The 23,283-nt window shown below is 33.1% G+C and overlaps 3 protein-coding genes across 3 annotated transcripts; 2 read left to right on the top strand and 1 right to left on the bottom strand.

Moving 5' to 3' along the window:
* Positions 1-1,935: 1,935 nt before the first annotated feature.
* Positions 1,936-8,798, top strand: LOC122599448 (glycerol-3-phosphate acyltransferase, chloroplastic). The gene is made up of 13 exons (XM_043771963.1): positions 1,936-2,414; positions 5,530-5,627; positions 5,836-5,922; positions 6,001-6,098; positions 6,195-6,252; positions 6,371-6,472; positions 6,552-6,613; positions 6,688-6,798; positions 7,285-7,363; positions 7,612-7,731; positions 7,825-7,938; positions 8,178-8,362; positions 8,494-8,798. Exons 1-12 carry the CDS (start codon positions 2,159-2,161, stop codon positions 8,319-8,321), a joined length of 1,329 nt encoding a protein of 442 aa, XP_043627898.1. The 5' UTR covers positions 1,936-2,158; the 3' UTR covers positions 8,322-8,362; positions 8,494-8,798.
* Positions 8,799-11,601: 2,803 nt separating this feature from the next.
* LOC122601745 lies at positions 11,602-12,942 on the bottom strand. Its single transcript, XM_043774484.1, has 3 exons — positions 12,203-12,942; positions 12,033-12,097; positions 11,602-11,945 (listed from the first exon to the last, which is right to left on the bottom strand). Exons 1-3 carry the CDS (start codon positions 12,940-12,942, stop codon positions 11,602-11,604), a joined length of 1,149 nt encoding a protein of 382 aa, XP_043630419.1.
* Positions 12,943-17,907: 4,965 nt separating this feature from the next.
* On the top strand, positions 17,908-23,038 carry LOC122600454 (alpha/beta hydrolase domain-containing protein 17B). The gene is made up of 5 exons (XM_043773166.1): positions 17,908-18,597; positions 20,276-20,312; positions 21,005-21,241; positions 22,013-22,060; positions 22,285-23,038. The coding sequence occupies exons 1-5, from the start codon at positions 18,254-18,256 to the stop codon at positions 22,789-22,791; spliced, it is 1,173 nt and encodes a 390-aa protein (XP_043629101.1). The 5' UTR covers positions 17,908-18,253; the 3' UTR covers positions 22,792-23,038.
* The last annotated feature ends 245 nt before the right edge of the window (positions 23,039-23,283 follow it).

The following is a 23,283-nucleotide window of genomic DNA, read 5'->3' as shown; positions in this document are numbered from 1 at the left end:
TTTGTAACAAACAATGATAAATGGGTAAATTTCATATATGTCATTTTTAAATTTTAAAATATCATATATGCCCAACTAAAATTCTAATTATTATAAATGCCATCATTAACTTTGAAAAATATCAAAAATGTCCAAAAAGTTAAATTTAATCAAAAATAATAATTAAAACCCTTTGAAACTATATATAACATTTACAATTTACAATGATGCCCTCTTTTGTTGATTCTCAATTGCATAACAAAAAATCTAAATACAAACCTAAATATACAAGTTTCAGTTATTGGATCTTTATTGCTACTTTTATATGTAACTATGTTAGAAACAACATTTTCATATGCCAATAAGAATAGAGAGGCATGAAAAATGGGCCTTCTTGGTCTTATTCTAGTGCAATATGGCTGTATTGTTTTTTGTTGATACATGGTCTTTTGTGGTATTGTTTTTGTGTAAATTGGGATGGATTTATCTTTGCTGTTGGGAATGTCCAACAATAAATATCGGTATATAATGTACATATTTGACAATTAATATATATTTTTTTACCTTCAAAAATAATGTTAGAAACGACATGATATTGATATGTATTAAATTGATAAGTTCTAACTTGGACTAGTGGATGTGCAATTGATGAAATATTGATACTTTTATCAATTATCATACATTTTTTTAAAAATTATATTTAGGGGTGTTTCAATGGCGGTTCTCTTTTGGGGGGCCGTGGGGCCCGGGCCACCTAATATATCCGTATTTCCTCCAAAATAATTTAAATCTATTAAGTCGGTCCCCAATGATTATTTTTTAAAATTTTTTTGATACGTTTAATAAATTTAATAGTCCTATAAAATTTACATTTTGATTTTTATAACCCACAATTAACTTAGTCCATTCATAATTTTATGTTTTAGCTTACAACTCACAATCCACATAATAAGGTCTTCCTCTCTTTTTTTAGTTTTAGGCTCCAGAAAAAAAAATACCTTTTTAGTTTTTATAACACCCAATTCGCTTAATTCATTCATAATTCTATGTTTTAGCCAACAATCCACAATCCATGTAACAAGGTGTTTCTCTCACAATCCACAATCCAACGCCTTTTCTCTTGTAGTTTTTTGTTGGTTAGAAACTATGTTTTGGTAATTTGAATGGAAAACTTAGATTATTAGTGTTATTTTTGTTTGACCCGACCCGATTAAGTGTATTGCATGACCATAATATAATACCTGGAACATAGCGATAGAAAAAAAATTTTGGCCCCACCGATAAAATTTCTAAGATCTACCACTGGGGTGTTTGGTTGTTGCGTTTCCAAAATTTTTTTTTTGTGTTTTCAAAAGAATTTTGCGTTTTCAATAGCATGTATATACATGTTTTTTTAAAATTGCGTTTTCATGGAAGATAATCACTTTTTCATCCAAATATTTTTTTAAATTATTTGTGTTTTATAAACATAATAATCAAATTTTGACTTCAAAACATATTCCCAAACATTCTTTTAATCTCAATAAATATATACAGTATAAAATGAACATGCAATCTCAAAACACCTTACAAATCAGATAATTTATATTATATCATAGGAAAAAAAAAACATTTTAATTTTGGAAGTATTACCTACACTACTCTTTAACATTATTAATCATTTAGCTTTTAAGATAACTCCATTAACATTTTACATCAACTAATTTTACATCAATTATTTACACCACTCAACGTCTTATCTACCACCAACAGTCGTTCCCACCAGTACATCATCGTCGTCACGACCACCGCCAGTTAACGTGCTATTCATAATATATAAATATTTTTACTGTATAAAGGGTGAAAAAAGAGTTAAAAAAATAAGAAAGTAAACAACTAGACTAGCCAGTCAGTTATGCGGCGTCAGCTATGCTATAATCTAATCCTTCCTCGATTCATCCATCCATCCATCCAAACATCATTTTCTATGAACAGAAACCACGTGCCCTTCACTCTCCCCCCCTCCGCCAATAAACACCACAACCGCCTTTTTAACACCACCATCTTTCTACCTGTAAACCCCCTGACCTGAACAATACTTTTTCTCTCTCTCTCTCTCTCTCTACATATATATCTATATATCTATATCCATATATCTATATACTTTCTCTCTCCCTCTCACACACATAAAATACACACTATGTCAATAATATACTCCCCTTCTTCTCCTACTCTTTTCTTCTCCACCACAATCCCTAGGGTTTCTCTCTCACCTACTACTTCTATTTCTACTTCATCTGTACGCATTCGCTCCGTTCTCCGCCGCTTTCCGTGTTTAGCAGTTTCCGGCGCCGCCGCTGAAGCCGTTCACCATAACAAATGCTCACCGTCTTCTGCCGCCGCTCCTCCGCCGGCCGGTTACTCTCGCACTTTCCTCGATGCTCGGTCTGAACACGGTAATCAGCTCCGTACAGTTAGCCGCCTTTGTGTATTTACTGTGATACTGATTGAATTTGATCATTTGGTTATATTTATAATAGAATTAAGTGAAAATGAATTAAGTAGTTTAATTACTGTAAGGTTAATGTTACTTAGTGATTTAGAATATCAGTAATTATGATATTGTTACTCTCATTGGATGTTTCCGTTTGTCGATACGATGTGCATTGCATTTCGAAATGTGTATATTGTGATTTAGGGTGTGGATAGTTTGATTAATGTAATAGATAAGTTACTGGATGGATTAGTTTGTGTAGCATATCTAGAGATTCTTTTGGTTTGTTTGAATATGTCTGAAGCGTTGGCGTTTTGTGATTACCTAATCTTATTGTTAGATGTTGAGTAACTGTTGGTGTAAATATTATTTAAGCACTTCGATTTTGTTGTTCAAGTTCTGCGTGACAGGGTTAGAGACGTCACCTATTGCTCGTCACTTATTGACACTCTATATGGCATGTATGTTTTTTTGGATTTTTAAATTGAAGTATGACACGACATATTATTTGGTTACGTAAGATATAGCGGTCACTTATTAAAGCTCTTGAATGTTCTTCCTCAATTTGTAAAATAATGATTGGTTACAACTTTTTTGAGGCATTCATAATTTAACCATTGAATAACTCATTTTGACGAATATGATTATACTCATACAGTAAAATGTTTCTTTATACCTTTTTCTTAGAAAAATCAGGTTGCATGCACTTGTAAGTAGGCTATTTAGCTATTCAACTTAAATATGTTTTGCCATGGCCTAGGGTCTCTCATAAAGAGATTCAGGGTGTGCATTCACTGGATTGCGATTGGGGTGTAAACACTATCCCTTCGTTACATGTTTAAGTTGCAAAGAATAGGACTACATATGCTTGTTGACTTTGGGGAATCAAATTTGAAACCATTTGACAGTATTTGCACACTTGGTTTAAAAAAGTACTGCCTAGACGTGTTTAGGCTCTAGGTGCATGTGGGGGTTTGAGAAGTTGTCTTTTGCTACCCGGGGCTTCTGAGCATTTTTGAACGCTCCCATGATCAAAAGTCTGCTGGAGACTTGTTGGGCTTCTGGGGTGGGCCTTTTTTGAAGACAGATATGTAGAAAAATGGCCGCCCCTTTTTTCTGCTTTAGAAACACACATGAGCGGGAAAAATAAGCGGTTCATCTCCCAAGTTACCGATTATGAGGAGCATGATGATTAGTGATGGCACACTTTAGTTGATATGTCTCACTAAATATGTTATTGCTTAATCTTTTGTTTACCTTGATGGTTACTATTTAGTGACTTTTAAGATGTAAAAGCATCTGTTATGTAGAATTTGGAATGTAGAATTGATAGAAGTATCTGGCTGAAAAAGGAGTCTTTTATACGTAAGGCGGTCGCCTAGCGCTTAAGCATCTTGACCCTTAGTGGCTTGTGTCTTGGAACGCCTATCACCTTTTACAAACCAAGATGTGCGGATAATTATGCTAATCTTATTTGTTAGGTGATCAATGGTCTTGGTGGCTTAATAAGTTGACAGATTAATTACCGAGTGAATGACTCTGTAGCTTATCCATAATTCTAAATAGTTATTAGATTTATTTAATTATGTATGAACTGTTAATGTTTAGTGATTAACTGAATATAGCACTAGTTGTTTCATGACTCTTGGGGTTATCATTCAAGCACTTTGACTGTGGTAAGTTATGTGTGGCTTGACATATTTTACATTGTCACCTACTCAACGATTGCTTGTTAACTACCGATACCTGTATGGAGATATGGAATTTTTAGTATTTGTTGGATATGAGGTGCTTCTTGAAGAGAAAAATATTCTTTGATACTGTTTTTATCAATGCATTTATAACACGGGAAATTTTATTTGGCTATTATCGTAATTTGTATCGGGAAGTGCCAAAGCGTTTGCATATCATTATTAATGTGCTTTTATTATTATTGTTGTTATCATCATTTATTTGTATATTCTTATTCTTATTTGATCCAGTCATCCTTACTGATCAACCATTGATGCACTAGAATTGTCTCAAAATGTGACATATCCCTTCTGTGTGACATGTAAGTATGTAAATACATAATTACCCATCAGATACATATAATTGTATTCTATAGCCAAATGTTTCTACATATTACTTTACGGCCAAGTTCTGCTGCACTTTTAAGTAGTCTATGTAGCTAATAGCTATGTTATCAATTTCGGTGAAATTTCGGTTTTCGGTGGTGGGACATAATTTTGGTATTGAATTTCGGTTTAGATATCGTTTCCGAAATTTTCGTTGGTTCTGACCGAAATACCACCGAAATTTCCGAAATTTGACCGAACGTTCCGAAATTTCGGTGAATTCTGTTTCAGCACTTCCAGGTTTTATCTTTTACTCTTATTTATGTGTATATATATATATGTATAATATTAGAATTACCGAAATACCACCTAAAAAAACGATATTTCGTATACCAGTCCGTGACCGAAACACCAAAATTTATGTCCTTGACTACTTAGGCTAATAGCTATTTGATTCAAAAACAAGTCTTGATATAGCCGTAGGATCCCTCCTGAAGAGATTCATGGCCTACATATAATTGACGTGGAATAGAGAGTAAAAAACTTCCTCGTACTTAGTTATTATGCTAGAAGGAAATAGGGTACTTTATATGCTTGCTGATGTGGAAAATCAGATTTGATATCAGTTGGTAGTTTTCAGGGAGAATTGCTTTCGCAGATATTGGTAGGACGATTTAAGCTATGCCATTATATTAGTCAATATCAGGTTTGATGCTTCTAATTCTATATGACTGATGTAAAAGTGTTATATAGGTCCTTTTTTTGGGAACTTTCTTTTCAAGCACCATGGTTCACACTACCACCTCGAAACCCAATGGCTACTAGTCAACACACAACATTTTTTTTAACTTATCAGCTTCTACGCTCAACGAATTTCTTGATATAACTCATTATATGTTTCGATATACAATTTTCCGATGCTTTGTAATATTGCGTCTTTATGTAACTGTAAACATATCTTATGTTTGCATCTTGTTGATGCATCTTTAGAATATAAGTTAGCTATACTGTTTCATGCAGATCTGCTTACTGGTATTCAGAGAGAGTTAGAAGCTGGAGCATTGCCAAAAACTATTGCTCAATCAATGAAGGAGCTGTATCAGAACTACAAAAATGCAGTAATTTTTTCTCTTGGGCTCTTCCTGTACTATTCCTTTATTTAGAGAGCATGAAATTCTCAGTAGCATTTTCCATTTGAACGAGTAAGAAATTATTCCAAATTTCTGTGTGTGTATTTCTTATCCCCGGAATAGGATATCAAATTGTTGTTGGAGACTTGATTTTCTTAACAACCTCATGATGACTTAGCATTATTTTCCTTTTCAGGTTCTTGAAAGCGGAGATCCTCGTGCAGAAGAGATTGTACTGTCAAACATGTGTGTAGCATTTGATCGCATGTTCTGTGACGTGAAGGTTTGTCTAGATGTTGCATGTTGATTATCATCATTTTAGTCATGTGCTTTTTCTCAGAACATGTTGATTAATTTGCAGGAGTCGTTTGAATTTTCACCATATCATGAAGCTATTCGGGAACCTTTTGATTATTATATATTTGGTCAAAATTATATTAGTCCTTTGATCAATTTCAAGTAACTTCAACCGCCTTTTTGTCTACTGTCGTTATTGTATTATGATATCAGATAAGTATCATTGTCATTCTTATTGTGTTCCTATCTGATCATCAGGGAATCATATGTTGGAAATCTCCCCCTTTTTAGTACAATGGAAGAACAGCTCAAGCAGGTCCCTCCTTTTTCACAGCTGTAATTTTATTACATGGGTTTCTCAGCTAATTCTATATAATGTACCTAATCTGGGTTCGATTTTGTTTCAATGTTTAATTTTATTATTTAACCATCAGGGTGATAATGTGATTTTGATTTCAAACCACCAATCAGAAGCAGATCCAGCTGTTATTGCCTTACTGCTTGAAAGAACAAATCCACGTATTTCTGAAAGCATAGTAAGCCCCAGTTCAAACCAAAATTACGCGTTATGAAAATGTTCAGTTGAGTCTGATCTCTAATTTCTGCAAAATTCAGATCTATGTGGCAGGGGATAGAGTTATAACAGATCCTCTTTGCAAGCCTTTCAGCATGGGAAGGTTGTCATATTTTGTTTTGGCATAACAATTCTACATTCTTACATGTTTTCTGAAGCGTAGCTTTTACACTATAGGAACCTCTTGTGCGTATACTCGAAAAAACATATGAATGATGTTCCTGAGCTTGCTGATATGAAAAGAAGAGCAAATACAAGAACTTTAAAAGAGATGGCTTTGCTTTTGAGGTATCCTCCATCATTTTAGATATTATTAAGTTCTACTTTGGAATTTCTATGTGGTTGAATTTTCATAGCTGGTATTATTTAGTTTTTTTCGTTTCTTAAATGCATAGTAACGGATGGATAAGGTTTTTTATATTTATATCTTTTATCAAAATAAACATGCTTAGATCAGCTTAAATATGTATGCTCTTTGTAAGTTCATTAATTGAGATGGCGACCTAACTTTTGATATAAGTTATATATCTGCCTTTAGATAAAGGCAGTTCTAAACTCCTAATTAGTTAATTGTTATCATATAGCTAATGTAGGGCAGCATTCAGGTTTGGACTATGTCAATAAACAAACAAATCTGAGATGATTTTGTTTGTGAGGTGGATGTGATTTATTAGATATCTTACATTGTACACCTTAAACTCTTTTGGCTAGCAGTGATTCATATTTAAATATTGTAATTAAAATGTTTTATAACTCAACCCATTCATATTCTAGGGGTGGATCGAAATTAATATGGATTGCACCAAGTGGTGGTAGGGACAGGCCAGATCCCGTCACCAACCAATGGTTTCCGGTAAGATCTTTACTACAATGACATGCTAGAGCCTATTTTTGGATTTGTTGTCTCTCATTACCTTTCTTTTCTTATAACTTTGGCAACTTCAGACCATGATTCTTTATAGCTTTGATTTATTGTTAAGAGCCAGTCGTATTACGTATTCTTAATAGAGATCTTATTTCTTGTTTGATCAATACTATCGACACTAGACCCTTGTTACATTAATATTATTATTTGCTAAAAATATTATATGTAATATCCAGGCACCGTTTGATGCCACTTCACTTGACAATATGAGAAGGCTTGTGGACCATGCTGGTGTGGTTGGTCATATATATCCTTTGGCCATATTGTGCCATGACATCATGCCGCCTCCTCCTCAAGTGTGTTTTGGCTGGTTCAGTTGTCCTCTTTTTCTTTTCTATTTACTCGACACTTTTCACATTTATCTTAAAGAAAATAATTTTTTTGGATAGGTTGAGAAAGATATTGGAGAGGAAAGGTTAATTGGTTATCATGGGACTGGAATATCAGTGGCACCAGAAGTTAATTTCCAAAAAGCCACTGCCTCTTGTGGATCCACCGAGGAGGTTGGTATTACATGACTTTGTCTGCTATCCTTTCAGTTATCAAGTTAAATCCCTCTGGTTATACGTTTCCTGGTTTCAAAGTATTACATGAAAGAATGAGTTTTTTCTTTTTTGTTAATGTAGATTGTTATATAGTTATGTAGATTGTTACGGATCAAACTCTGTAGTCCTGTTCGCGTAAGTTTCTAAGGCACGACATTATTTTACATAACAATCTGCTTATGTTGCCTGTATTGCAGGCCAAGGCAGCTTATTCACAGGCACTCTATGATTCCGTCTGTGAGCAATACAATGTGCTACAGTCTGCCATAAATGGAGCCAAAGGCTTGGACGCATCAACGTCCAGTGTTTCATTATCACAACCTGTGCTATCTCTCGACTAGTTTATGCTTTTGTCCCTATTCCGTCCCAACTTGGATTACAGGTATGCATATATATTCGAAAGGTTCAACCTGATAAAGCTAAGCAGCTAATTATGATAATAATTCTGAACTTCTGAAGATATGGTTAAAGGATACTTTATGATTCTAATAGTTCGTTCTTTTCCGGATGCAGGGCAAAGACTATTCTTTTTACATGACTTAGATGTATAGATACTGAATCATAGATCTACAAGCAAATTCTATCCAAAATGCACAGCAAGAGAAGCGCCATTATAGTGGTTTTTATAGGTGCGTAGTTTTTTTTATAATGTTTAGTGAATTTATATTTGGAGGAATTCCCTTGTACAGTTGTATGTTCTGTTAGATTCTCTTATAAAGGGACCATCAAGTTGTAGACAAATCTCCAAAAACACACATATATGTTGGGACCTTTTAGCTAACAGCAGCAATATATGAAACTTTGCGACTTCTTGCCAATGTTTATATAGAAAACTTAGCAATAAAGCTGATCTGAGATTTATATCTCAATTCTTGCTTGCGTATATGATTTTTGGTAGCATCATACTGTTGAATCTCTGTACTACATACAAGCTTTTAGGATTTTAGCCAACTTGTTGTAAAGATATTTATTACATCTTTTATAGATTATAGATAAATACGAGTATACTCTAGTTTGTCTTGTTTTTACATAAACATTAAACAAGCAAGAATGTGCTCTAACTTTTCATTAAAAAATTTTATGAAGAAGATGTGGTCACATTTTACCTTTAGACTAAATGTTATTTATCCCATATAATATTTTAATGTGACTAGCGGCATGGAAAACTTAATTACAGACATGGACATACTATTGCCAAAAATCACCACCAAAGTGGTCGGACATATAGTATTTTTTTTTATTTTTTGAAAAAATGATCTTTTTTCCAAGAGGCTAAAGCCTCTACCATCATACATTCCCACCTAAGTGGTTATGTCACAAGAGAGGTTTGATAATTGATATATCATAGTTAGCATCACGTATTCACACACATCTAAATAAAAACTTGTGTTTTGTAGATTACTTGAACAGCTATCCGTTTACATTTTATTTTAAAGATGCCAAATTGGGCTTTTTAATTTGGTTCACTAGCCCATCTGATGATTTTCACTCACCAAGTCACCATCTTAACTATGGCACGGTACCCGTGTAATGCGGCGGTGACCGTGATGGCGGTTGATGGTGTCGGCGACGGATGGTCATGGCAGCGACTATTGGTGGTGGTGACAATGTCGAATGGTGCAGGTTGATGTAAATGTAAAGGTGGTGGTAGAAATATTTAGAATATTAAGGACCCATGGTGTAAATTAATTCATTAGTGGTTTAATGATCATTTCGCAACTCTTCTTTTCAACAAGGGGTGTATAATCTTTATATATTAGTGTAGAAGTATTGATAAGGAAACTCGTCATAGGTGAAAAAAAAAAAAAAAACTATGGTCTAACATAGAAACCTTTGTTACTTTTTTTTTTACCAAGAATGAAACCTTTTTTACATATTAGTATCAAAAATTGAAAGTTGTTGAAAATGCAGTATTTCTCATAAATGCTTTGATTGATGGGTTCGTTTAATAATATCATATTGTCTATTAAAGCGGGTGAAGTTTAAATAAATCAACAACACTCACGTATTTACAACAATATAATTTTGATAGTACAGTTTCTGTAACTATATATCTGCTATTTTCATTTAGAAAAGGCTAAGGATGGGGTGGTCGCCTTTGCTTACATTGATGGTGGTGTTTGAAAAGTTAATTAGTGACTGTTTTAAGTTTAGGGTGCCCTCTTTCCCTTAATACCGCCGTATTTATTGAAACATTTACTGATTTACCACTTATTACTGCTCGTTTTTGGACCCACAAGGTTGGTTTTGGGCTATTTTATGAATCCTTTCAAGATGGAGTAGCAAAATGGATCTAAATAAATATCGGGCATGTTTGGCAAGAGTTTTTTAGGAGTTTTAACTTTTAATTTTAAACTAAAAGCTTCTTTGATATTAAAAGCTTCTTTTGGACTTTAGCTTTTATTTTGTAACTAAAGCTTTTAACCCAACGCTAGTCCAAGAAGCGTTCAAAATTTTATGGGAGCTTTTAACATTCAAAATTACACAAATAGCCTTAATTAGAATACAATTTATCTCCCAAATCTATTCAGCAATAAGAAATCCTATATTTTGACTTTTCATTTTCATTAGTATACGTACACTGATCAAATTCAAGCATGGAATCTCGACGTCCTTCTCTTAACTACGGGAAGTGCATTAATCCTTGTTTATATTCTTGTTGGTTTCTTTTTACAGATCTATTCAGCCTATTTTCACTTACATGGCCATATTTGAATACTGAATTCGTATTCCTGCATAAGACAAGCATAGGTTCTGTAACTATATTTCTTCAGTTAGTTTGTAAATGCGTATATACATTCTTGTCCATATAAGGATGTAGCTAGGAACCATGTATATGTAACTATAATTTATTTTGAAAAGTTAAACGTAATTATAATTAGTATAGTTTAAATTTATTAGCCTTCATGTAAAATTTGCTCATGCTTCAGTCGATATTTTTATACTTATGTGTGGTTACTTTTTAATATATGTTCAATTTATTATTCTATACTTTTAGTTAGAACCGTAGCTTTTCATCAAAGCTGTTAATAAGAGCTTTTACTTTTTAGGAATATTTGTATCGTTTCCTTTTTTTTTTTACCAAAAGTGAAGCTTATCTTTTGGATGTACCCTGCGTGTCAACGTCTGGGTGGGTACGTCATCAACATCTAGCTACTTGTGTCAAACATACCCATCATACTGAAAGCTATAAATGCATATTCATTTGCTTGTTTCGGATTTGTTATAAAATAATTGGAAGAATGTCATTGCAATGCAATAAGCAAATGTGTTTCAAGTGTTGTAACAAAAACACGAGGCTAAAAGGCTAGGAGACGCGTTTGGCGTCTCTAAGGCCTCTCCTTATAAGGACTGGAGTCCTGGAGAGTCCTGACTGCCACGTCAGCAGGACTCCCCCCTAGGACTCTCCCTGCCTATAAGACAGCTTCTCCAGGACTTCTTCGCCACATCATCATTTCTTTTATATTTATTTAATTAACAAAACACAATTCAAATAAATACTTTTATTATTAAATAAAACATTACAACACTTATTAAACTAACATTACAACACTTATTAAAAAAGTTACGATCCTAATAATTAAAAATATAAGTTACGAAAGTAGACATAATAAAAAAAAATCAACGTTGACGGTAATTTTCCGGAAGGTGCCAAACATGATCCACTAGAGCATTGCGAAGTCGATGGTGCGTCCTTCTATCACGTATCTCTCCGACGACTCGCATTTGCGTCGCAACCCTTTCATCCCACGTACGTCTTGGCATATTAGTTGGATCAGACAAATAATCCTCCTCAAGGTCGGAAATTGCATTACCGTTGTCTTGAACAATCATGTTGTATAGAATGACACAAGCATACATCATACGTTTTATCTTGTTCACCGAATGCGGGCGGGCATCTTGTTTAAGGATTGCCCAACGACCTTGAAGCACCCCGAAAGCTCGTTCGACATCCTTTCTTGCAGCTTCTTAGCAGCGCTTGAACTTTGTAGTCTTTGGGTCCATCGGGCATTTAAAAGACTTGACTAGTGTGGCCCATTCGGGATATATACCGTCAGCTAGATAATATCCCTTCGTAAACTCTTCGTTATTAATAGTATATTGCAATTCGGGGGCCCTATCTTGGAGTAAATTATCAAAAAAATCTGATTCATTAAGGACGTTGATGTCGTTGTTCGAACCTGCAGGGCCAAAGTAAGCATGCCAAATCCACAAATCATACGAAGTTACATCTTCAAGCATGATCGTGGGATGTCCTTTATCGCTTCGTGTGTACTGCCTTTGCCAAGCCACCGGACAGTTTCTCCAACCCCAATGCATACAATCAATACTACCAAGCATACCAGGAAAACCATGAATCTCTTCATGCTTACTTACCAAACGTTGAACATCCTGAGTTGTCGGCCTTCTTAAGTACTCAGTGTTATATAAATAATAAACACACTTGCAAAAGTTATGCAAGCATTCAGTTGAAGTCGCACGACCCATGTGTAAGTACTCATCTAATTGGTCGGCATTAGAAGCATACGCCAATTGACGTATGGCGGAAGTACATTTTTGAAAAATGTTGAAACCAACCCTACCAGTACAATCGGTTTCACTTTTTTGAAAAAATAGAAAATGTTTGGGTATTGGTTCAATGGCGCTAAAGTTGTGCATATCTTGGCATATACGAAGAAACATATGCTTGCGCATTCGAAATCTTCTTCGAAAATAATCGGTCGGGAAAGTGGGTGCATCAGAAAAGTAATCATTCCATAAACGCACCGCGGCTCCGGCATGATCTCGTGATAAAACCCTCCTGTTTCGAGGTACACGTGAACTTGACTCGACATCGTCTGCTTCGTCTTCGTTACAAACATCAAAAATTGCGCTTGCGATCTTTGGATTAAATAGGGTGTTCATTTGCATAACGGTTGAGTTTAGAAATTTGAAATCGTCACTTGATGATGAATTAGACATGATTTTGATGGTGTTTGATGAATGAAATGGTATGTGATAGAATATTTGTGTGTTAAAAGGATAATAAGTTGGAGTGTTTAAATAGAAAAAAAAAATTAGCCGTTAGAAAAAAAAAAACAAAAAAACAAAACAAAATCGAAGTATCCGTTGCTTTGGGTCCACCTTGTGCGTCTTCAAGAGTCCCCCGGAGGACTAAGTGGGGGGACGCACCGTTTTGGACGCTCGGTGCCAATAACGCCCGTCGTCCTTTTTGGCGAGGACTCCCCTCGAACGCTCCTATAAGCAATAGCCTAATAGTTGTGTAAGAGCGAGAGTTATAGTTATGTAGTAGGTTATTATTTTGTAATAAACTAATAATAGTAATAGTATCTTTGATTATATCTTAGAGGAAGAGCGTGTGTAGATCGAAGAATTGCTATATGATGCTCTACGATTGAAGATATTTGCTAGCAAAAGGTGTTCTAAATTTTCAACTACAACATGACAATGTTCAAATTGAAGTTGTGGAATAGTATATACTCGTTCATATTGTCAGTTTGTATATCGTTCGTATATCGTATGAACATTATGATTAGTCTTTTTAACCAGTTTAGATTTATAAACCATGGATCTACCACTAATTATGTAAAGTTTTCTACATTATAATGATTAACAAGTCTGATTCAAATTCTAGAGAAATCGTAAATAATGTTTCTCTATCACGTTCGCATATTTTAAAGCAAATAAAACACAAGCATAGCTACAAAAAGAACAAAATTATCTGCAATATTACCCAAGGATAATTGGTAACTTGCTGTCACCACGTGCAATACATAAAAAAGAGACGCCACTTTTCGAACCCCATATAGAATTCTAAATTATAAATATTCTTCCTTGTTATATAGAGTTTATATTCCTAGCCATAGTCTTATTAATTGCGTCAAAATATATTGGCAGAATCTATAAAAGTCTTGTGCAACTTGTAAGGTCCTTTATATGAGCATACATGAATGAAAAGATTTATTTGTCTTCTTACTATTCGAATGTACCATTTCGATAATTATATATATCTAGTTTATACGGAGTAATATCGTACAACACATAAAGATAGTTTTTATCAAGTTTGAACAAACTTGATATGTTGTCACTTAAATTATTTTAAAGTAACAAAAGAAAAAAGAAACAAAACCTGCTAACAAACTATATATAATACATTGGTGACTGTGAGGCAAACATAGAGACATGGTTATTAAGTTGGGGTATTGGCATATAGACCATTTGCAAATGTAAGTGAAAAGGTTAGGTGAAGGGTAAAAGTGAAAGAGGTAAATGGTTAAGGGTATAGATGTATGGGTGATGAGAAAAGGTGAAGGGAAAAAGGTGATTATGAGTAAAATAACAAAATGTGTGGTCGATTTTTTTTTATTTGTATATACTTTTTATTGTTTTTCTTTTATTTTGATTGGATAAAAAGTGAAATATTGTAAGATATTGTAAGGTATAGTGAAGTATTAAATTTAAAGGTGAATGGTTAAAGGAAAAAACAAAAGGTGAAAGAAGTAAGAAGGTGATGCTAGTATGACGAAAAAAGTGTAGATGAAAAAAATGAACTATTACGAAGGTCTAATAGTATAGTATATGTCAATATAATAGTATAGAAGGTACTAAATCACATATTGTACGTGACTAGATAAACTTGAAATCATCTGATAGAGATCAACAATAGTACTCTTTATTTTATTTATAATTTATAACTAGATTTTGTAACCTGGGAAAAATAACGACACGTAAAATGTCGTGGCAAAAGTGAAAAAAATAAAAGTATAAAAAGTAAGTAAAATAAAACTTGCTCGTGAAAAGTAAAAGAAACGAAAGCGACGTTGCAAAAGGTAAAAGGACGAAAACTTTAGTAAATTTGCGATAAAAAGTAAAGAAATTAGAAACTTTTGTGACAAAAGTTAAAAAACAAAGTAATATGGTGAAAAGTAAGATAATAAAACTTTCGTGACAAAAGTTATAAAAATAAAAGTAAAAAAAAAATTGACTACAACAAAACTTTAAAAGGTTAAAATTTTTGTGGCAAAAGTAGAAAGAGTGAAGAAGTTATTGCTTGATAAAAAGTAAAAAAAAAACAAAGTTATGCGGTGGAAAATAAGATAATGAAACTTTCATGCCAAAAGTTAGAAAAATAAAAGTACAAAAAGTAAATAAACGAAACTTTCGTGCGAAAAGTAAAAAAAATGAAAGTGATGTGGCAAAAAGTATAAAGGTGAAAACTTTGATAAATTTATGTAAAAAAAAAGTAAAGAGATTTAATTTTTTTGTGGCAAAAGCTAGAAAAATGAAAGTTTAAAAAGTAAATAACAAAAAACTTTCGTGCCAAAAAGTAAAAAAATAAAGTTATGTGACAAAAATAAAAGACGAAATTTAAAAAAAAAAAAAAAAAAAGCATGCTGGCGGCAACAACCTATTTCTATTATAGTTAACGCTACCATAAATGTTATATATAATAATTACTACATAACATAAATATCACATCATACTATTTCTGTTAGCTAAAAGCCTAAAATGGTGAAAAGTTGATTCTTTTTTTAAAAAAAATCGTAATTAGAAAGAAAAAAAAAAAAAATTGGCGTTAGCGTTAAAAATGTAGTTTGGATTCAAGTAAGTAGCATTTTGTTTAAGGTTGTGAAACTAATTAGATTTGTCTTGTCTCTTGTATGTGAAAATACTTTTGTGTGAAAAAAAGTGTATATGTCTTCTTTTGATACTTTTGTGTTTGGCTTATTAATGGTGTTGTGTCCCATGTTTAGCTTTTTTGCGTCCTCGAAGACAAAATTCACACAAAAAGAATATATAATTTGATATATGTCTTTACAAATAATATAAGTTTCTAACTTACTGGTAATAGTGAAATTACTTGTTCCCAGGCTTACCAAATAAAACGGTTTTAATTTTAAATCGTTTTGCTTTGTAATGCTAACGTATATATAACAAAGTGATAATATTATTTAACACGTACCTGATTACAAAATTTGTTAAAGTTTAAAAAAGTAACAATTTTTTTTTTAAAAAAGTATATATCATTCACAACTCTACTACTCCGCAATTACGGAGTAGTTAATAGTACAAATACAAAAGAGGATTAGATTACATTAAAAACATCTCAATCCTCCCAAGAAATATAACCTTTCTTTAATCTACTTCTATACCATAAAAAACATATAGTTTTTATATCAGAGAAGACTTTGTCAGTATAAAAGCTAGTCTTCTTAAAAATCTTTTCGTTCCTTACTTTCCAAATTTGACAACACGTTACGAAAATGATACCTTTGAAAACTTTCCTCTCCTTCTTACCTAAGCCAACTTGTTTATATAATTCCATACAAACACAATATCATTTTAATTTTTGACAATATATATTATCCTAAGCTAAAAATAAAATCACAACACAAACTCACTTTATTATACTATCAGTGAAAAATCCCGAGATGATTGAATGAATGAGTGAGATATTTTTTCATCTTCTTTGAGTGTGGTATTTATAGGGAAGAGTTTATTGTAGTCGTATTCAATGTTGTAATGTATTCAAATATACAATGAAACCTCTATAAACTAATAGTGTTGGGACTAAATTTTTTATTAATTTATCGAGTGTTGATTTCCACTAGTTGGCTTAAATTGAGTTTGAACAAATTATTAATTTTATCGAGTTATTAATTTATCAAGTATTTTATAGACTGTTGATTTTGCACTAATAAAAATATATTACAATACCCCTCCCCTTTCCCTCGGCAGATACAATATCACGTATTTGCGTTAATAGTAATTGGATGTGTGTGAAAAACGTGCATTAACAAAAGCATATGTAGAATAGCATATCGTACAAACATTTACACCTATATGGCTATTTTTAATCTCAATGTTATCCGTCAATTATTTACTAACTGAATGAAGCAGTTTGCGATATCTATTACTTCACAAGTTCTCGATCGATTGGCCAAGTATCCCCTAATCTGATTATAAATCCAAGTTGATTTTCACATTTACTTTGGGCTTATATTTTCAATTTCCGCCAATCATGTGTAATGAATATTATCTTTCAGAGATGCAAAATGACATGTCATTACAATACATGAAAAAATATCATGACTAGATTCTATATTCAATTTGAACACATGTTCAAAAAAACATTTGTATTTCCATTATAAATAAGTAGTTGAGCACCAGCTTTATAAGACATGGAAAAGACATTTAAAAAAATTTCACAACTAAATTACTTTAATTTGAGTCTTGCAAATAAATGTCCTACTTGTGTATTCAAGTTGAGACCGGACCTCATAATTTCACATACATTATTTATATCTATATCTATACTATATTATAAAGCAGATCTTCTATATTTATATTTTAAATTTCAACATTTACTTTCTTAAAATGCTCATATATTAATTCTATATTTACCTAACACCTTTTCTCTCTTTTCAAATCTCAACCAATTTTTTTTTTCTCTTTCTTCTATAAATCATTTTTTCTTCCAATTCATTCAAAATCTTTTATCTCAAAAACCGTACATCGATAAATTATAATAATTTTATGGGTGTTCTTAAAATTTAATTCTCTTTCATTAGAGATGTAATTCGATATACTTTCGACGAATTTTTAAATCCGATGACGGAGCCCGTACGGTTAAGGCATTTGGCTATCACACTCTATGACCTATCACCTTCGTCATCTCACCGCCACAATGCGTGGGTACTTGCTCTTATAATGTACTCGACCAGTATAGAAAACTTAAACATTACGGCTCATGTTATGATTTCCAAGATGTTGTATGTTAGACTTGAACTCTGATAATGCATATCATTAGTCCATCCTAAAACGACAACGTTTCATATAGACGGTTGGTAATGCATGAGAGAGAAAGAATCCAAATCCACAAAAACAAATAGAGTAGTTCCCCATAGTCAAGCAATGAATCATAAAACTCAGTTCAAAACTTCAATCAAAACTTATATTCTGACCCCACCATATCTCTCTTTCTTACTTACACGCACACACACTCTCCGCCATCCTACTCACCGGAAAACCCCCTCCTCCGACATATCTCCGCCGTAAACTTTCCACAAATCTTTAACCATTAAAATCCCATCTTTCTCTCTCATTTTCACTCCATTTCGAAAACCCTTTAAAACCCACAATTTTTTAATAAAACCCATCTCCAAAGTCACATAAAGTTCACATCTTTATATACCATATATAAACTCATCACATATGCATTCATGAGTTGGGTTTTTTCCAAGATTCTTATAAGGGGTGTTGTAATTAGTGAATGGGTTGTTTTATATCAAGTCTTGTTGCAAAATTTGCATTTTTTCCACCATCTCCACCAACTTATGAAATCAAGAAACTTGATGATGGAAAAGCATTTGCTGTTTACTCACCTTCCAACATTCCTCTCACCGGAGAAGACTCCGGCACCGGCGGTGGCGGTGGCTGTTTAGTTGATGTGTTGTCATTAAAGACTAAAAGAGGGAATAAGATTGTAGCTTTTTATTTGAAGAACCCATATGCAAGACTTACATTACTATACTCTCATGGTAATGCAGCTGATTTGGGTCAACTCTTTGACCTTTTTGTTCAACTCAAAGCTAATCTCAGGGTCAATATAATGGGGTCTGTCTTCTTTTTTCTATTAAATTTCAATTTCTCATTTTTTTTTCCTCACCAGGTTTAAATTGTTATTATTATTCATGAATATGTGTTATGTGTCTATTTGCTTCTCCATTTTCTTTCATATTTATTTATCTAATATATAATCTAATCTTATTATTTTTGGCCATGAAAAAAAAAAGTTTAACTATGAAGGTTCAAACTAAAACCTCTTCTTGAGAAATGTAACTACTAAGCCATTTTGTTTGTGGTTTGTTTGCATGTTGTATGCCTTTTTGTAGTTTTTTTTTTTTTTTGCGAACATTCATTACATCAGGGACCTCACCGGTCACCGTGTAACGGTGAAATCTTGCACGTACTCTAGACAACGTGATGTTAACTATTGGCCGTTATAAGTATTCGGAGGAAAAACCAAGACTTGCCATCCCTAAGGATCAAACTTAAGACCTTGGGTAAAACCTAGGAGTGCCTCTGATCAGTTTGGTCTTTTTTTAGTAATTAGTCACTTTTTCCAGGTTCATAGTCCTGATATTATTTAGTTTGTTTATGTTCTTTGATGTGATTGAGCTTGTTTTATTTTTGAATTGATATAATTTTATGCATTAAATTAGTTGTAAGTGTGCATTGTTCTTCTTGCACGAGGGTTGGCTTATTGCACACTTGCCCTTTTTCTGCCAAAGTTTTTACTTTTATTATCTCTCTAGATTATGTGTGTATCTTTTTGTGTTAAAAAGTTATTAAATTTAAGGTTTCTTTGACAAACTTTAAAGGTATTTGCACAAGATTGCTTTAACACTTTGTTAGGTTTAAATCCATGTAAACGCAATAATCCATTCTAAATAAAAAGTTATTGACAAAGTTCATAATGTATATTTTCTTTTTGTTTGAATTTGTTTGCCAAGTTACTGTTTTTAAAGGAGTTAAAAAAGTAAAGTTGGAAAGGGAAAGTTCCTATACTTGCTTTATTCAAGTTTTCACTTTTATTTTTGCCTGTAAAGTTATCAGTTTTTACTGATCAATTTACCTGAATAAAGAAGGGCCAAAAAAACATGAAATTTAGCATATGAATTCTGATAGAGATAGTGGTCTTTGTGCAGTGTGCTTAGCCTGTCAAATGGGGTCCTAAAATTTACAAATTTGTTTTTTTATCCTTTGATTGTGTTTCAATATTTTCATAAAAGATTTGAGTGTATTATCAAAGGAAATTAAAATATTTTGCATTATGTGTGTTATGATAATGGTATGCTTGAACATAAATAAATTTACTAAACTTAACTATAAACAACTCATTAACAGATTTAGATGATAATGATTCTGTGTTTTGTATTGATCCTTCTGAAAAGAGGCATACAAACACCCCCTTTGTTGTACATTCTATTGCTGGCCCATTTTAAGTTGCATATTGTCTTTATATGGCTGAACACTCATGTTCTTTTACTCTATAGATTTTTACCTCATTCTTGAGTCATTTCATATACAGTGTTAGTTCACTTCCTGAAAATCTGGCTTTTGAAAAAATAAGATTTGGATTAAATTTAATTATTGTCAAATAAGGTACAATCCAATAATTGAAAGTTGGTTAGTGAGAGTCAATTTATGTGGGTATGAGAATTTTATTTGATTTTCTTTTTCGGTTTATCTAATGATTGATGTTTGTATGTGTCTTTATATTCTGGGACAGGTATGATTACTCCGGCTATGGGGCGTCTACCGGCAAGGTATCAAATTTGAAACGCGTATTGTTTTCGGTATTTAAGAGATCTCTCCTTGAATTTGAAACATTCATAGTTAAAGTAGCTCCTGGAAAATAAGCATTTTACAATTTTAGGGAATGTAGTAATGCTTATGCTTACCAAAAAAAAGAGATGGATGTTCGCTTGTGAAATGCAAAGTGTGCAATTTCATAGTGATACTGAATGATAGTTGCAAGACAATATAATAAGGAAAAAGTGTTTAGATAACTTTATAGGAATCTGCATATCAGTTATGATATCATAAAGCATGAACTTACTGAGTAAATAGTCCTTGATGGTGCTTTGCTTGTTTCGGTTGCCTTTTTAATTAACCCGAAAAAGTAACGTGCTTAGCATAGATTTTGAATACTTCTGTAGCCTTATCATATTTCCACCCGAAATGAAATTGATTTTGGAGGATCCAAGATTTTTGGCCAGTGTTTGCAATATCGTAACAATTATCTAGTCCTAAACTCTTGTTTCTGCAGTTTATATCTTTTACACTATAGAACAACACGATTTTATTCGTGGTATGTATGTCGACCCAGAGGACCATGTAGGTCCAGTCCTTACCTGCTCATATATTTGTTTGAAAGGAAGTATCATATAGTAGCTTGAAATGTGTGTGCAGTAGTGCATATAATGCTGAATTATCTCGGATTACATTTATTTTGCAGCCAAGTGAGCTTAATACATACGCTGACATAGAGGCAGTATATGAATGTCTGGAGACAGAGTATGGAGTTAGCCAAGAAGACTTGATATTGTATGGACAGTCAGTTGGAAGTGGTCCTACATTGCACTTGGCTGCTAAGCTGCCAAGGTTAAGAGGTGTAGTTCTTCACAGTGGCATTCTTTCTGGTCTTCGTGTCGTCTGTCACATGAAGTGCACACTTTGCTTCGATATATACAAGGTGAAAAGTTCACTCTTTCTTCAATGATTTTGTTCATACCTGAGTTAGGAGGATGTGTGTTTTGACCTTTGAGAGTGATTATTGCAACTTGAACGATTAGAATTTGAAATTGGATAATAAGATAAAGTTGGATTGTTTAAAGGTACAGTCAGATTACTTATATACAGTTCTTTTTAAGCTAAATGGAATGGCTTTACTCTAAGATATCTCTCGCTTTCCCGAACCATAAAAAATGTCCTCTATGATATTATATATATTACTTCCTCAGTTCCTCAAATAGTCATAAATTTCCAAATACTCAAAACATTTGTTTGATTATTACATGATCAAACTCCAAAAACACATGCAAACACTATATTCTACAACTTGGTACACAACTGACTGTGTGATTCTGATGATCTAATATCATATATTTACATTCAAAATTTGATTATTTTGACCCTCATTAATTTGAAAGTGTTAATAATCAATATTGTTACACTAACTAGTGACTTCAGCACAGACACTCATTCAAACAATGCTTGTTTTATGTAGTTGTTTATCCGAACACATATATCTCATGAAAGTTGCAACACTTGACCAATTGCACAATTATGTAAAAGTGTTTAGCTGTTAGTGACTAGTGAGTGTCTAAAAGTAGCCTTCGATAATGATAAAATAACTGAATTAGCGAAGGAGTAGTGTTAGATTAGATGCTGCTAACTTCATTTCCACTAGATGGAAGTACTTTTATTTTTTGAATTCAGGATACTAAGTTTATGCAAATTTCAGAATGTTAACAAAATCCGGAAGGTGAAATGCCCCACGCTCGTGATTCATGTAAGTTCATTTTCAATGTATTCAAAAGTTTATATTTCAAATATGCTATCCAAATATATGGTAGTATACATGATTATTTGTGTATCAATACGAAATTGACAATCGTGGTGTTGTCTTAACTATGTTAGTTGAAGCAAAATGTAGAGTTTCTTGCTTGATTTGTTATTTAATCGGTTGAGATCCTGAATTTTGAACTATTGTTTCTTGATGAAATCAAATGGCAGGGGACCGAAGATGATGTAGTGAATTGGCTACATGGTAATGGACTATGGAAAATGGCCAAGGACCCATATGAACCCTTATGGATCAAAGGAGGTGGCCACTGTAACCTAGAACTTTACCCTGAATACATCCGTCATCTTTCCCGGTTCATCCATGAAATGGAAACCATGACCACCAAGACCCGTCTTTCAAAGATCAAGCCCACCCTCCGCTTACCTAACAAGTCCAAGTCTAAGTCAAATCCTGATAATTCATCAACTTCTACAAAAACATGTACTTGCTGTTGTATAAAACTCATGGTGACCAAATGTTTTAAATGTCCAAGACCTCACTGCCCGAAATGCATCAATTGTTTCAAACAGAGCTGCTGCTTACTGAACTGGAATTGTGGGTGTTGCTGGTGGCGGAAACCTAAATGTCCAAATGTGAAGTTACCAAAATGTCCATCTTGTTTGAGATGTCGATGCTTCACGTGTTCATGCAATTGCGTAAGTTGTTCATGTTGGTGATATAGTTTTCGTTGTGGTGGCAGGGGGGTATACATGCCAAGGAGTAAAACACTCTGATTGTAATTTAACTTTTTGTATAGAGTTGCTGGCGGTTTAACAAGTACCTCAAAATGGCACAACCATAAGGAACTTTAGTTTTCTTGTGATTTTATGATTCAGGAATGAGTTATTTGGCAAAATTGTAAGCCGTTCGGAACATTTGTAATCTGTATCTGGAAGCATTTTTATACCTCTATTATTTTCGGTATTCTTGTTTTGTAACGATGCATTTTGTAAGGCTTTATAGGTTTCTTACTGAATTAAATAAAGGAATGAATGATGCAAAACCTGCATGCCATTTCAGGTGCATCGAGCTCTATTAAGCTCTAGGCAAATATGGACTGAAATGAGTAAAATCCAAAAGTTTTCATTACAAAGCAAAAAGTAAGAAAACTAAAGTTCCTTATGTCTAAGCAGTACTAAAAGTCTAAAACACTAAGCTTGGGCTTTCTA

The sequence above is a fragment of the Erigeron canadensis genome, chromosome 5 (genome assembly GCF_010389155.1).
Source record: "Erigeron canadensis isolate Cc75 chromosome 5, C_canadensis_v1, whole genome shotgun sequence".
In the NCBI taxonomy this organism is placed as follows: Eukaryota; Viridiplantae; Streptophyta; class Magnoliopsida; order Asterales; family Asteraceae; genus Erigeron; species Erigeron canadensis.
This window is presented reverse-complemented; position numbering and strand designations above follow the sequence as displayed.

Excerpts from the sequence above, each read along its gene's own strand:
- LOC122599448 (XM_043771963.1), top strand. The coding sequence starts at position 2,159 with ATGTCAATAATATACTCCCCTTCTTCTCCTACTCTTTTCTTCTCCACC. Across the intron at positions 5,628-5,835 it reads ATCAGAACTACAAAAATGCA|GTTCTTGAAAGCGGAGATCC; the intron begins GTAATTTTTTCT and ends TTTCCTTTTCAG. Across the intron at positions 7,364-7,611 it reads TCACCAACCAATGGTTTCCG|GCACCGTTTGATGCCACTTC; the intron begins GTAAGATCTTTA and ends TGTAATATCCAG.
- LOC122601745 (XM_043774484.1), bottom strand. The coding sequence starts at position 12,942 with ATGTCTAATTCATCATCAAGTGACGATTTCAAATTTCTAAACTCAACC. Across the intron at positions 12,098-12,202 it reads ATGCTTGAAGATGTAACTTC|GGCCCCCGAATTGCAATATA; the intron begins GTATGATTTGTG and ends ACTCCAAGATAG. Across the intron at positions 11,946-12,032 it reads GGGATATTATCTAGCTGACG|CTGCAAGAAAGGATGTCGAA; the intron begins GTATATATCCCG and ends GCTGCTAAGAAG.
- LOC122600454 (XM_043773166.1), top strand. The coding sequence starts at position 18,254 with ATGGGTTGTTTTATATCAAGTCTTGTTGCAAAATTTGCATTTTTTCCA. Across the intron at positions 21,242-22,012 it reads TTTGCTTCGATATATACAAG|AATGTTAACAAAATCCGGAA; the intron begins GTGAAAAGTTCA and ends TGCAAATTTCAG. Across the intron at positions 22,061-22,284 it reads GCCCCACGCTCGTGATTCAT|GGGACCGAAGATGATGTAGT; the intron begins GTAAGTTCATTT and ends ATCAAATGGCAG.